Source organism: Oryzias latipes, chromosome 15, assembly GCF_002234675.1.
Source record: "Oryzias latipes chromosome 15, ASM223467v1".
Taxonomy (NCBI): Eukaryota; Metazoa; Chordata; class Actinopteri; order Beloniformes; family Adrianichthyidae; genus Oryzias; species Oryzias latipes.
The window spans coordinates 23598489-23613798 of record NC_019873.2 but is presented as its reverse complement, the minus strand read 5'-3'; the positions used below and the strand labels follow the sequence as shown (position 1 = coordinate 23613798).

Genomic DNA, 15310 nt, shown 5'->3' with positions numbered 1-15310 from the left:
ATATATAACAACAAAGACAACACTGGATCTATTACTTACTGAGCTGCAAGATGAGAGAAGCAACATAGATTTCAGCAGCATCCAACCAGGAACTACATCCGTTCCACAACCTTTGTTCTCATCTAGCATCTTAAAAAACTGGACCACATCTTCTCGGGCTCGTTCTGAAAGTATAGGAGACATCTGGCTTAAGTCAGAAAATCATGATTAAGTCAGAAGTAAAGGTTAGTCACTGCATGTCTTCTCTTTTTTTTTCTTCTTTAGCATTATGTAAAGACAGACTTTGATGTTAGAATAAAGTAAGATGTGCATCTGTTTTATGAAGATGAGCTGAGCTAAAGATCATGAAAAAAGGTTTCTCTTTTTTGCAACAACTTCAAAATCTCTAAGAAAACGAAAAAATCTACTTCTCTAATTAACTAACTCTGACAAAGAAGGTTCATGGTGAACAAGTGTCACACAGCTTAGCATGGAGTGAAAGTTAGAAGTGCATGTAAAATTATCAACTTTTAACTAATATTAAAGGAAGTACAATCTTAAATTCAGAAATTTCACTTTACAATGTGTTTTTGCATATTGTGTAAAACAATAAAAATAGCTAGAAAGACTAACTGAACCAAGAAAAGCAGAAGTAGGCACAGGCAGTGGAAAGTCCCTCTGCCTTAAATTAAAAGTGCTGTAGTTTCTCATATGAGCATTAGAAAATACCTGCGGGTCCTTCTTCAAGTCTTTTGTGAATATTATGGATAACACTGTCAGCAGTGAAAGCGGCGAGCCCCTTTATGTCCACACCTTCAAATCTGAAGCCATCCTCATAAACCTACAATTAATGAGAATGGAGATGGAGCAAACTGAGCTGTCAGGAGTTCACTCGTTCTAGTGTATGGCATGCATTATCTCGACAAACCACTGCTTCATTTACTCAAATACTTTGATTGATAACTATTAAAAACATATTACTATCTAAGGAAACTAAAGAAAACATTATTATTTCATTTTTAGCTCCTCTAGAAGTGAAAACGTTTAAAAATAATCAGCAAAGACTAAAATCTACTGCCTTCTAATAAATTTATTTGGATTGTATTAAAGTCTTGAAACTTAAGGCTATAAATTTAATGTTACTTTTGTAAAATCTCAAAAAACAGACTGCAACTTGACCATTGAAGAAATAAAGAAAAAAACTAAAAAATGCCAAAATGTATTCAAAAGAATTAGTATTGACTATTGTTTACTAGGATTCTTATGTTTTGTACAAATATCAATAATCTAGGCAGTCAGTGTTTAAAGCTAATGACTTATTTGCTAATAAACTTGAACCTAAAGCAAAACAGTTCAATAAGTGGAATCATATTTTACTGAGACTGCTGTTCTGACGTGATGCCTTACGTCCCTGTCAAATCCCCGGTCATGAGACTTTCTCATTAAGCAACACAGCCAAAACGCCACCAATACACTAAAGAGCAATTACGTCTGTGGCTTTAAGTCCACTCAGCTGTGTCATGCACTCAAAGTAGCAACTGGCTCAACCACAAGGAAATGAGCAAAAAGAAATTTGTGATTTCTTTATGACTTTGACGCTTTTGAGGTGTAAAGAACAACCAACGAGTTTGATGCACCTTATTATTTCACAAGAAAATTTGGAGCTCGAACTGAACTGTCTGACCGCAGTCTCAAACCACTTGAAAAGTTCATTTGTGTGCGTCTAAGGAGCCATTCTGCCATAAGGCATCACTAAAACCAACCAAAGTTTACGCTAATCAAAGCACCAATTCTCTGTATTAAAAATCTATTTTAAATCAGAGCTGAAAATAGACAGCTTGCTTCATTTAATTAGTTCACAGCAGTTTCAAATAATTGTACAATGTGATATCAAATGAATATGCATATACTTGACAGAACTTTCCATACCTGGATAAAAAGAGGTATAATTTTAACCAAGTGCTGCTCCAAAGCAGCTTGGTCTATTTTATTTAGCTGCTTTGACCTCTTGGAAACTTCAAGCTCCTCTAGCTGTTCTCCGAGCTCTTGTAAAAGTTGGGGGTTCTTACAGAGGCCCCCCAACCTTTCTCTCTTCAGCTCCCCTGAGACAGATAACTCCCCTGAAGCACTCAGCTCTCCAGTTTCTTTGTTGATTCTCTTTGCAGTCATTGTTTGGTCCTACAAGAAATAAAAAAGAGAAAATGTTCGACTCTTCCTTCTTTTTATAGAACCCACGCGGTGCAACAATCAGAATCATATCACATTTCTTGTGACTTTGAATCAATGTTGCTCTTCCTAAAACTGTCTTCAAGTGCTTCTCCTGAGCAAAGATACAAACAGGCCAGGAGGGGAAGATTTGGAGCTTCTGTTTATTTAGATATTTTTTTGTTTTTCATGCACAATTTAAGGCTAATTTAAAAAAAGTTTTAGTAACACATAACAATAATTGCATTAAATAATGCAAAGTAATGAAAAAAGGTGTCTGTCAATATGTTATGGTATATTTAAATAATGCTAAATTATGCATAAACTATTGTTAATATGTAAAGTGTTTTTTGTCATCTGGGACAATTTTTCATTTCAATATGATTTCACTGGCCTCAATTTAAGTTTTTAAAGCTCATAATACTTTTTTCATAAAAAAAATTGTGACATTTATTTTCTTTAAAAATACACTGACATGCAGTCATAAAATTGCTTTTATTTTATTTTTTTTGTAATTGTTTGACTATTTTCTTTAAAAACAAAAAAAGGTTACCTGGAGGGCACGTTTGCTCTGATCTTCCAGAAAATCTATCAGCCCTCCTGCTCCTGAGCTCACTTTCCTCTTTAAAATGCAGAAAGAGCCAGATCACTAAGATATATGCCAACCCTCAGTTGGCAAACATTGGTGTTAAAAAAAAAAAGCTCCTCTTGTTTCCAAATTCATTAGAAACGACCACAAATCTCGGCAAAAGAATTTCTGTACTTTTTGTGTTTTAGTCACCACAATGTGCTGGTGCAAGAATGAAAGCAAAAAAAAAGGACCTTCACTATAAAAGAGCTGATTGTACAGAGCACATGGTGGAAAAATATCAAGAATAAAACATTTATAAAGCCCTGGGATGTCAAGGTCTTGTTAGGTATTCTCTAATGTGTGTGCCGTGACATAACTCAGACATGTGGTTGCTAATTTAAGAGTCAATCTAATTTTGTGAAGTGGTAAAAGACAGATAACTGTTGCCAAAAATGTTTGCTGTTGGTGAAAATAAAGCTGAATCGAACATTGCATCAAAGATTCTGAGTGCTATCTGTTTTGGGATACACCATTTAAATTCAGTGTGACACTATGTCAGAGGCATGCAGTTGAACTGAATATTCTAAAACCTGATCAATTACAAATAAACAGTAAAAAGACACCAATGGTGCAAAAGAGGAAATGTTTGTATTCTCAGAGGTAAAATGAACGATTCACAGTTAAATCCTTACCTTTTTCTGTGTGAGAGCTACATGGGGCTTTCCTGGTTCTAACAGAATGCTGTCATCTGTGTAGAGTCGCTTCTATTCAATGAGTAGGCTGTCTGTTTCCATCGCAGGGAGGAAAGGCAAGCAGAGACCTGCAAATGCATGTCAACCAGGGTACACTGCAGACTTTTGTGTGAAGCTACCATCCCTTTCTAATCTGTCAGAGTAGTTCGAACTTTGAACAAGCACAGTAAGTCATGTCAGCTGGTCTGGGTCATGTGCTTTCTCACTTCCTTAGAGAAGGAGAAGTGGAAAAAATGTTGTTCAGCCGACTGGATGGGGCCTACCGAGCAGCACAGAAAAGTTCCTCCTCTCTCTAATGGACAAGAAACAATAAAAACACTAGTAAAGTCAAAGCCTTATCTCAATGAAGATCTCTGTTTTTGTTATTTTTTTAAATGAACAAGAACACTTTTTTTCAGAGGCTGATCTGGGCCTGGAAAGGTAAATTAGCACAATTCTACATATTTTTGCTTTCTAACACAATTAACAAACAATATAGGTATGTATCTCAAAAGAGCCATTAGAAAAACTAAACTTAGCAGAAAAACTCAATTTTACGTGACACCAGTGAGACCGAAAGTGAAAGCAGCTCCAATATAGACAAACAGCGCCATCTTGTGGACATAAAAATGCAAAGCAAATGTGACAATTTAGTACATATACATAAAAAGTACTGTTTCCAAAAAAGATCAATAAAAACACTAAAGGTAGCTAAATATTTACTATTGGTTTATAGGTTCCTTTTTTATATTTATTTATTGGCTTTAAAACACAAAAGAACAAAGCAAAGCACAACACTTGGCCAATTAACACAGACAGATGTGCAAGAAGGCATAATAAAACCATTCAGCAAATACAAAAAAAATAGTAAAAAGAAAGGAACATATATATAAATACAATAGGTATTTTTTGCAGAAAATACAATATTTCAGAACCAGAATTAGAATATCAGTTCTTCAAATTACATTTTTAGCAGAACTCCGATCACCAAATTTCAACGGCTAAGCTACGTTACAAATACATGATGAAACACTGCAAATTAGCAGTGTGTAAAATAAATATATAATATTGCTGTCAGATGGCTTTGAGAAAGTTAGCAAGACTTCATAGAGGAGTTTCACAATTGTATTCCTACATCGAACGATGTAGGAATAATAGTCCTTATTAGACTTGCTAAAAGAATGTCATTGCAAACACTCTCCAAAGGTATTTTGAATCTCTCTTCATTCATTTTTGCTTGACAGTCTTGATTCAAATTTTACAATCATTAGATAATAAACTGAATAACCTCAAATTATCCAATTGTAAAGTGCCCTATTTGGGTTTTGGAATATTTTTATCACTTGCAGTGTTTGGGTAGAAAGATTTCCAGTTGAGACAGATTCTCAGGGCTTTATAAAATTTGACCAAATAGCCTTCAAAAACATGTAATGTAAAATCCTGTTCTTAATCTGGGCAACCCAGGTGATCTTCTGCCAAGAACATTTTTAAAATGGCTGCATGCATTACTTCAATTTTTATCATTTATTTTATAAATTGTGTAAAGTCAGAATCAATATTTTTGTGTAGAGTCCAACATTATTCTGCATCAGATTAAATAGATTATAAAAATTGGAATACAATTTATGCTTTTTTAATTATTTGACTTTGGTCTTTACAAACCGAAGTTATACAGAACCATTTTTTTTGTTTAGTTTGTTTGTTTTTTATCTTAAAATCTTAAAGTTTTTTTCTTGTCCTCTTTAATCCAGCAAGCATCATTTTGAAGAAAAGCCTCCCTTTATTTTCTCTTTCTGTTGTTCAAACAGCAAACAAAGCTTTCTCTTTTTTTAGATTACTGCTACTGTTAAAAATACTCTGTTCCTTTTTTGGTTATTTCAATCTTAAGAATCACTTCCTCAACAAAATTAATGCTTATTTTAAACTTCAGCCCCTCTAGTTTACTTAAAACGGTCATTTCCAGGCATCAATGTTAACTTTTAGCTGTCACCAGTTTATCAGGGGTTTTCCAAAAGCACATTATTACAACTCCAAATTTAAACACAAGATTGTGTTATTTTTATAATGTAAAAAATACAGAAATTGGTTAAAGGTGAAGCAAAAATGATTAGAATTCCTAAAAAGAAATTACAAGAAGTGACAAATTTAGCCAAAAATCCAGTCTCAAACTTTGTCTACTCACATATGTTTCAACTAAGAAAACAGAGAAATTTCAGGATTTTTCCAGTTGACATTCATCGATTCAATCAGGTAGTGGTATTTATGGCATTCCTGGGACAAAGTTAGTAGTAAACTCAAAAACACTGCTTTTAAACGTTTGATTTATTCTGGATTTCATAATGTTGTTTTGTAAACATTAAACAAGAACTCTTAAATCCATTTTGATGAAGAGACAACAACTTTAACACTAATTGAAGGGAAAAATGGGCTCGATCTTTACATCATCCTCATCATTTTTGCCAACTAAATCATCCATTTATGAAAATGCTCACACACTTTACCGCACTAACCTTCACCCACTAACCACTTCTTAATATTCTAATAATTATATTCAGTGTTTTGCTCATTTCACTGATCTGTCATTGACTTAGAAATACATCAACAACAGTTTTTCATCTGTCCCTTTAGAAAATGGAACTTATTTCAAGCAATCAAAACAAAATAAAAAAGTAAAGAAGAAAAACAAAAGAAATGTTATATCTATATATTTTTATATTAAACTTAGTCTGGATAATTTGTCATGAATTCATTGAAAATAAAACAATAAGAAATTTTTAAAAAGATAAAGAAATAAACACACACACAGCACCCATCTAAAAATTCTCCAGTCATTCTCCGCGGGTGGTTTCTCATCCAAGCTCGGGTTCTGTACCAGAGGCCTGGGGAGCTTGAGGGTCCTGCACAGTATCTCATCTGTTCCTAGCACTCCGCTTGTCTAGACTGATATTTTCCTTGAGTTTTTCCAGGGATCTGCTGCAGCCATTTCTCCAGTTTAAGGGTTGCTGCCCCCAAGTGCTCGGATCATCAAAGGCACCACAGTCACCTTCACTTTCCTTGCCTTCTCCAATTCTTCTCTGAGTCCCTGGTATTTCTCCAGTTTCTCGTGTTCCTTCTTCCTGATGTCACTTGGTACTGCCACATCCACCACAACGGCTTTCTTGTATTCTTTATCCAGTACTACAATGTCTGGTTGGTTCGCCATTACCATCTTGTCAGTCTGGATCTGGAAGTCCCACAGGATCTTTGCTCTCTCTACCACTTTTGAAGGTGTTTCCTATTTTGACTTTGGGGTTTCCAGTTAGTCTGCATACATGTTCGTGTACACTGCCTCAGCAACTTTTCATGTATGCTTTCCCTGCCAGCATCTTGCACTCTGCAGTTCAGAGCTAGATTGTTTCAGGGGCCTCTTTGCACAGCCTAGAGGCTGTGTCTTTTGTGGTAGATCTGAGCCCCCGTTCGGTGCTCTGGGCTTGTTGCTGTCAGGATGAGTGCTTCAGTGCTAATTCCTTAGATCCTTAGACAGTGCGGTTTCCGTCAGTGGACCAGCTCAACACCCTCTTTAGGGTGCTGGAGGGTTCGAGAGAGTTCGCTTATCACGTCCATATGTATTCTATGAATTTGGTGAAGGCATTCGACCTGGTGGGAAGCGGATGTGATGAGGGTCAGCACCGCTAAGTCAGAGGCCATGGTTCTTGACCAGAAAAGGTAGTTTGCCCTCTCTGGGTGGGTGGAGTGCTCCTGCCCCAAGTGGTGGAGGTTAAATATATTGGGATCTTGTTCATGAGTGAGGGAAAATCAGAGTGTGAGATCGACAGGCGGATTGGAGCAGCGTCCAGTGTTATGCAGTCGCTGTACCGGTCCGTTGTGGGGAAGAGAGAGCTGAGCCAGAAAGCAAAGCTCTCAATTTACCGGTCCATCTTCGTTCCAATACTCACCTATGGTCATAAGCTCTGGATCACGACCAAAAGAATGAGGTCCAGAATGCAAGTGGTTGAACTGACCTTCCTCCCTGTAGGGTGGCTGAGTGCTACCTTAGAGATAGGTAGAGTAGCTCGGTCACCTAGAGCTAGTTGAGGTCGGTCGGGCATCTGGTTCGAATGTCTTCTGGAGAGACCACGTCTCTCGGTTTACCTGGGAACGCCTAGGGTCCCTCCAGCGGAGCTGGAGGAGGTGGCCGGGGAGAGGCAAATCTGGGGATGAGCAGAAGAGGAAGATGATTGGATGGCGTATACTTATATACTGCTTTTCTACCTACAAGGCGCTTTACAGTCAAAGTCCCATTCACCCATTCACACACACACATTTACAGACTGGTGGCCGCCATGCTGCCGAACACTGGCACCAACCTTCCACCAGAGGCAAGGTGGGGTTCAGTGTCTTGCCCAAGGACACTTTGAAACATGGGTGTGCAAGGCGGGAATCGAACCTGCAATCTTACGATCATGGGTCGACCGCCCTACCGCCCACAAGCAGATGGATGGATGGATGTGTAAATGATGCATTACGTATACATGCAGTCCATGGCACATTGAGTACACTAAGTTCAATTAATTGTAAGAGTTTACTTTAATTCATTGCTTGAAAAGGAGTGACAGGAAGTGAATTTTGAAAAATAATTCCACCCCTGTTTATGATTCTGACTGGGAGATGGAAAAAGTGAATTTATATTTGAAATAATGCTGTAACTCACAGTATTCCCGATGAAGGAAGCTCACAGCCTTCTATTGCACCTGAATTCCCCTCATCCAGCAAGCCACACGCTTGTTTGCATGAATTACGTCATCTCGCTCACAGTGGCCATGTGACTTGCATCATGTGACCCCAAACCGACCAATGAGCTGTTTAGGGCGTGGTCTACAATAAATAAAGAACTCCTATTAAAAATGCTAAATCCTCGAATGCAGAGAAGGAGCAAAAGCTTTTAAAATGTGATGTTTATGGTGATTTATTTTGCTGGTCAAAATTCTGTCGGACATATTAACTGGCGAACATCCATCATAAGAATGCACATGACGCCTGAAAGGACCGTTAGCGATGGAGGAGACATACTCGACTGTATACAACGAGGAAACGTAGAGGAGTGTATTGAGTTCATTCAAAATGATAGATCCGTCATTAAACAGCAAGGTAAGGAAGAGAATCGTTAACTTGTCCTGCAAAGGCTGCATGTTGGGAGAAGAACTGTCAACAGAACAAAAGCTCTTCCTGATTTGCAAATGTAATGTTTTACTATTATTTCCTATAGAAGGACTTCCTCCATTGTAATGTGAATTTTAGAAACGTGCAGCTTTGCTTCAAACGTATAAATACAGATTTTTGCCTCATCGTGAAACCTAAGATTCTGCAGCAGCTTCTCTTGGATGATTCACTTTTTACAGTGGGGCAAAAGACCTGATTCTGCAGGTTTTCCCATTAGAAGACGAGGTATTTAATGTTATGCAGACACAGTCCAACTGTTTAAGATAGAATAACATAATCCAGGAGATCACACTGTATGATTCTTAAATATTTGATTTGTATAATTTGTGCAGAAAATACATTTTTAGTCAAAAAAAAAAAAAAGTTTAACTCCTTGTTTTAATGTAATCCTGGTTGGCAATCACAGAGGTCAAATGCTTCCTGCAGGTCTTTACCAGGTTTGCACATACTGCTGTTCTGGTCCATTCCTCCATGCAGATCTGCTCAAGAGCTGTGATGTTTAGGGTGTGTAGCTGAGCAACATGATCTGTCAACTCCCTCCACAGACTCTCATTTGGATCGGAATCTGGAGACAGAATAGACCACTCCAGAACCTTAAAAGGCTTTTTTTTTTTTTAGATGGCCACTAGTTTGTTACTGTGGTCCCAGCTCTCCTCCAGTCATACAAGTTCTCCTCATGTAGTTCTGGACTGTTTTCACATGAGGTAATATTCTTCATGGACCTCCACGTGGTGGGAGATCGTCACAGATCTTGTATTTCTTCTAATTTGTAAGAATTGCTTCAACAGTTGATCTCTTTTCACCAAGCTGCTTCATTATTGTAAATGCGTTCACCCCAGTTTTGTCCCGTACTATAATCTTGTCCCTAGTGCCGTATCACATCTCTTTGGTCTCTATGGAGAGGTTGCAGTCACACTAAGGTTGCGGACAACTATTTATGATAATTTGTATTTGTGTAACGCCTTTCAAACATAGATCCCCTCTATATGTGTCTCTGGAGCTGATATACTTCCTCTGATGTAGCAGTTGGTCAGATTGTATAACAGTAATCCTCTGAAACACTCTTGATCCCCCCCAAAATGCGAATCACTTTTAAGACCCCAACCTCATCTATGGCTATGCACTTTATTTAGGCTGGGCTGGTTTCACCGCTCTTCACTATGCTGCCATTCATGGTAACCGTGCCCTCGTGGAGTTATTCCTGAGCAGCGGAGCAGATCCAAACGTCATGAGTGATGCCGGACAAACTGCCTTTCATTTTGCCTGCAGGTGAGCAGAAAAATGCTTGAATTTCTTTAGTCACAGTGTCATTATGGTTGTTTTTTTGTTCTTGTTTTTTGCGGTTGTTGCTTTTTTACCATTTGTTGCATTATCGTCAGGCAAGGAAACATCTACATTATGCATAAAATGATGCAGTATGGAGCTGACTTGCGCCTCAGAGACTATCAAGGAAAAACCCCCCTGCATCATGCAGTTACTGGAGGAAACATGTAGGTGAAATGTACTCAAGATATTGCACCATTTTCTGGAGTTTCTTGCCTTGTGTACACTTACTGTTTTTTGTTTTGTTTTTTTCATTTCAAGTGTTGCGATGCACTATTTGTGGGAGACGGGAATGCTCCGCTTCTCAGACACAGACATGTTCCGGGTCACTCCTCTTCACTTGGCTGCATCCACTGGAAACATAGAAGTAGTTTGTTATTTGCTCAAAGACCAGGTATGAAATGTTTTTTGTAATGACTTGTTAAAAAAACCCACTTTCTATCAAACATTTATTCTAACAGCACAAGGACCTTAGAAAACAAAGGGTTTTTACACGCAAAATTTTACATCAATTTCTAGCCACTTTTTTGACAACAAGAAAAACATTCATCAGTAGGAAAGTCTTTATGTACTACCCTTTTAGTCCTGGAAGTTAATTCCAAAGATTGACTATTATTTAACAAAAGCTGCATCTCAGACTCTACAGGCTTCAGGATATAAGAGTTAATTTATGTGCAATTATTAGACTGGGCAAGTAAAGGTTTTTTTTAAAAGATTACTAAGAAAAAAACATGCATGTTATGTATTGCTTTAATTTAAAAAAAGAATAATAACCTCTGAATAAATCTAAAATTGAAATACCATTGATGCAGCAGTTAGTAAAGCTTTAAACACCCACTCTAATACATTTTTTTTGGTGTTTTTAACATGTTCTTGTGGCATTTTTGTCATGATGGAGGACATATATATGAAGAAAATTAAACTCAAAATTGCATTTCCAAGTATTTATCGTTATTTAAAATTGTGGTGAATTGGGAGCAAAGGAAAAAAATGCTGTTTGAAAAGCTTGTAGTTGTGGCATAGAGGCTAGAATCAGCAGGCCACATGCTCCCTGCTCTGCTCCATTTTGATGCGTCGACTTGCAGACAAATAAATCCATGTTGGTCTTTGTTTTCCTTGTCCGAAGTGGAATCTGGCTCAAAACGTTATGGTTGGATTGCTCCGAGGAGGTGAAGGAGGGCCAGGCTGCTCCGTTCCAACGGCCATCCCACAACTGTGGCAAATTTCTACTGCACTACTGCCACTCTGCAGAAACAATATCATAAAAAATGACACAGGTTTTCTGATTTTGTCAAACAACGGCATTATTCTAATTAAAAATAACTGGGAATAGGTTACATAGATCCAAAGGTCATCGGAGTGGGACTTTGACAAGAAATGTGTGATTTTCTATGGGTCGACATCTGAGCTTTCAGTTTTCTTCGTCAGAGGTGTGCTGTGGATGCAGTTGACCAGCAGGGAGCGACAGCGTTTCACATTGCAGCAGAGAGAGGTGGAGTAGAGATATGCTGGACACTGCTGCAGAGGGCTGGGTGCAGGATGCTTCATCAGAGGAACTACAGCGGCCTCTCACCACTGGATCTTAGTAAACAAGGGAAAACCTTCAGGTAAATATGCTGTGCGGTACAACACCACTTTACTACATCATATCATGCTTTTAGTGCCTCTAGGTAGAATGTACAGAGTCTTTGCTTCAACACAATAAAAATATCTTGGGATTATGCTGCTGATTAATAGTGGTATTTTTTACTAGACATCAGCAACTCACCAAACTACTGAGTCGGTACATCAGAGAGCCAATACACCACAAGCCCGGGGATTCAAATGGTTGGTCTTAATATCATTTTATTTACCAGGAATGGTGGAACTGGTGCTTTGACCTTTCTTTTATGTATCCTAACCTATATTTTTCTCTTCATTAGCTCTATACTACTGGACACTGTTTTTTCCATCTCTGGGCGGAGCTGCCATACTGCTGATAGCAGCCATGTTGGGAGGCTACGGGGGCCTCATATGTTTGTTCCTCTTCCCATGGCTGGCCAGTAGTATTTTTTCACAGTATCACCGCATGGCCACATATCAAAGGTTAATTTATTTTATTTAAATTATTTTATTTATTTCATGAAGAATATTACATTAACATATGTCTGCTTTTGAGCCGGACGAGCAACTTGTAACTTAAAATCATATCTTCTCCTAAGATTTTCATCTTCGGAGGTAGAAAAAAATAGTTTTTCTAGGCTCTCTTTCTAACCATGAGCATCATCGATATAAACAGAAATTCACATTTTAACCCTTTTTGTGTCTCTGAACCTAATCAAAACATGTCTTTCTTCTAGGTCACCCAACCCGATATATTTAGGGACCCTTGTTGCAGGTATCCTGCATTCCCTGCTGTGCTTCTATGGAAAAATGATACCTAATATCCTTAAATTAAGAGGCATGGAATGTCTCTCAGTTTGTTTCTGTAAAGTAAACCCAATATCATTTAAAATATACATTAACATTTCATATCTTAGTTTTAGCAACTCCTTACACTTACAACAAGCATTTTGTCTACATTTTATTGACACATTGATTAGTTACACATTTTGATAAAACAGATAAAAAAAAAAAAAAACATTTGACCTTTTCTACAGCAAAATTTGAACTATGGAGTGTAGAGAGGAATCACCAATAACAGTGTTTTTTTGTTTGTTTGTTTTTACATCAGAGCTTTGAGAAGACAAAAGCTAATCATTCACTTTCTCCTATTTGAGATTATACGATGTGGAAGGAGGTGTTTCATAAAAGCAATTTGAGACTTTATCAATAATCTGATAAAATCTGCCTTTTTTTTTCAATAAACATGATTCCCCAGGTCGCCGTGGAAACATGGCGTACACCGGATGGTGGCATGCAGTGCAACGGATCGTTTTAGACATTTCTACCTTAACCTTACAAATGTGCGTGGCCATACAGTACACTGGCTCAGGTGTCTGTGTTCCACTTCTCCGTGCTCCTTGGTATGTTCTTGAGGATTCTGAATCAGGACCCCGGGGTTCTGGACAAAGCAGATTCAGATCCTCGGTTCTCCTGCATTGCTGACCTTGTGGAGAGCAACCAGAGTCTTCAAAAATTCTGTCCGTACTGTGAGGTGAAGTACTTTTTCTGGTCAAGAGTCCCTTTTCATCCATTACCTGGCATGGCAGTATAATCACTTTCACTTTTATTGCTTTTTTTCTGGTAGCTGTTCCAGCCTGACTTCACCAAACACTGCAAGCTTTGTCAAGTTTGCGTCAAAGATTACGACCATCACTGCCTTTTCCTGAACCGTTGCATTGGCCGAGACAATCACCGGCTTTTCATCTTCTTCATCCTCGCCATGGTGACTTCCCATCTTCTGTTTGTTGCCATGGCGATGTGTTACCTGTACAGCAAGATGTCTGAAGACGGTCGCAGTCTGTCACAATGCCTAACTCTGCTGGGTGAAGAGTTCTGGGTCGTGGTCATGATGGTTTTGAATGGAATGACTCTTTTTTGGGATGCTTGGATTTTGATTGAACAGTTTGATGCTGTTGCCTCAACGACCACCATCTACTTCAGACACACCGAAATCTCTGAACGACAGAGGTCACAAAGCCAGCGTTGGGCCATAGTTCTCACGTTTCTGCTTGAAGGGCGAAAATGGTTGGGCAGCAAGACAAGCGATGAGGACAAATTAGCCATAGAAATTTAAAACTGTTGTACTATTCCTCCGCTGACTGTGTTTTTATCATTGACTTTATATGAGAGCTAGACTGAGTGTGACATCATCGGTAGAAAATGGCTTTTTTCTAGCTCCAACATAAAGAAGTCTCGATATGGACGCCGCAATGCTGGAGCCAGATTACGTTAGGAAGCAGTGATTGGTCCAAATCAGTTTGAGTGATTATTTCTTTGGCAGCCATTCTCAATCAGGAGTGAGCTTGCTGGAAAGCCACTCCCCTACCACTTGAAAGCGGGCTCTGGAGAATCTTTCAAACTTTTTGAACGTTGGACGGCCAGCGGTATACTTTTATTGAGTCATTTGATTGGTCAGTTATATCTTGAATAACTTGTAGTACACAATTAATATCATGTAAAAAGTAGGATTGGCAAAAAAGATAGAAGAGCAAGAATTGTTATCCTGACAAACAGAATTACTGAGTAATAGCTATTTCTTTCTCTATTGAAATCTATGGGATTTTGGCTTTTTGGAGCCAGCGGGTACTTAGCCCAGTTCTCATTTACAGTCAATGATTTTTTTAGGTCCATTTTTAAAGTTGTGGTTTAATTATGTGGTGCGGCCACAGTAGGGCGGTCGACCTATGATCGGAAGATTGCATGTTTGATCCTTGCTTTGCCTGCCCATGTGACAAAATGTTCTTGGGCAAGACGCTGAACCTCACCTTGCCTCTGATGGTAGGATGGTGCCGGTGTTCGGCAGCGGAGCCTCCATCAGTGTGTAAATGTGTGTGTAAATTGGACTGTGACTGTAACGCGCTTTGGGCCTTCGAGAAAGGTAGAAAAGCGCTATACAAGTTTACGCCATTTTAATTTTATTTTAAGGTTTTGTGGAATTGCCAACTTCTTAGTTTGTCCTCACTGTGACCTTTCAAAGAACTGTCAGTTATTTGACTCCTAAAAGAGCCCAATTAAAAAAACGACACTATATATTGAACAGTTACTGCTTCAAAATAAACGTTGCTATTGTAACTCGTACCAACATACAAGCATTTGATAATTTTAAGTACTTTAAAAACATTTTTCCCAACATATAGGACCTAGCTCCAAATCATTTGTGCCAGGACACATTCTCTGCTCTGACTAATGGGGTGTTCTTTTTTCATATCTTCAATTACACACTCTCATTTCCTATGTGTCACTCAGATCCTTATTATGGATGAAGTCCCCCACACCCCTCTGAGGCTGAACTATCTGAGCTGTGTGGCTTCATGGTGAAGCAGTAGAGTCTACTGTTCTGCCTCTTGCATACTAAGTAGTTAACCTGCGCACATATATGACTGTTAAATGTAAGCCTGTGTTATCCTGCCTGACTGTAGTCCACACATTTCATTTGTGAATTTTGTTTTTTTAAGATTATTTTGCACTCATGATGTTTTCTGTGCTGTGAAACCTACACAATTAAAATTTTAAAAAGCTTGTTGGTCATTTTTTCAAACCTAAAATTACTCATTGTTTGATATTTGTACTTGTCTGTTGTGGGAAATGTGTTTTGAATTAATGTAATCAGTTTAGCAGTGACCAATAGAAATGTACAGGACAAAATGGTGTATAAAAA

General features: G+C 38.3%; 2 protein-coding genes across 4 annotated transcripts in view; one reads left to right on the top strand and one right to left on the bottom strand.

The window, feature by feature from the left end:
• The window catches only part of wdfy4 (WDFY family member 4), a 39923-nt gene extending 35768 nt beyond the window's left edge, over window positions 1–4155 (bottom strand). The window contains exons 1-4 of one of the 3 annotated variants that reach the window (XM_020709619.2): window positions 3448–4155; window positions 1909–2157; window positions 709–820; window positions 40–164 (exon numbers count right to left, since the gene is read on the bottom strand). In XM_020709619.2, coding sequence (XP_020565278.1) covers window positions 40–164; window positions 709–820; window positions 1909–2148 — 477 coding nt within the window. In that variant the 5' untranslated portion in view covers window positions 2149–2157; window positions 3448–4155. The remainder of the gene's footprint in view (window positions 1–39; window positions 165–708; window positions 821–1908; window positions 2158–3447) is intronic. The other 2 variants (XM_020709618.2, XM_011484495.3) reach the window with 2 other exon arrangements.
• A 4172-nt stretch (window positions 4156–8327) lies between these two features.
• LOC105355801 (putative ZDHHC-type palmitoyltransferase 6) lies at window positions 8328–15172 on the top strand. Its single transcript, XM_011484493.2, has 10 exons — window positions 8328–8613; window positions 9819–9954; window positions 10065–10175; window positions 10270–10402; window positions 11437–11615; window positions 11762–11835; window positions 11931–12093; window positions 12348–12430; window positions 12954–13144; window positions 13238–15172. The coding sequence occupies exons 1-10, from the start codon at window positions 8418–8420 to the stop codon at window positions 13724–13726; spliced, it is 1755 nt and encodes a 584-aa protein (XP_011482795.1). The 5' UTR covers window positions 8328–8417; the 3' UTR covers window positions 13727–15172.
• Window positions 15173–15310: the final 138 nt, after the last annotated feature.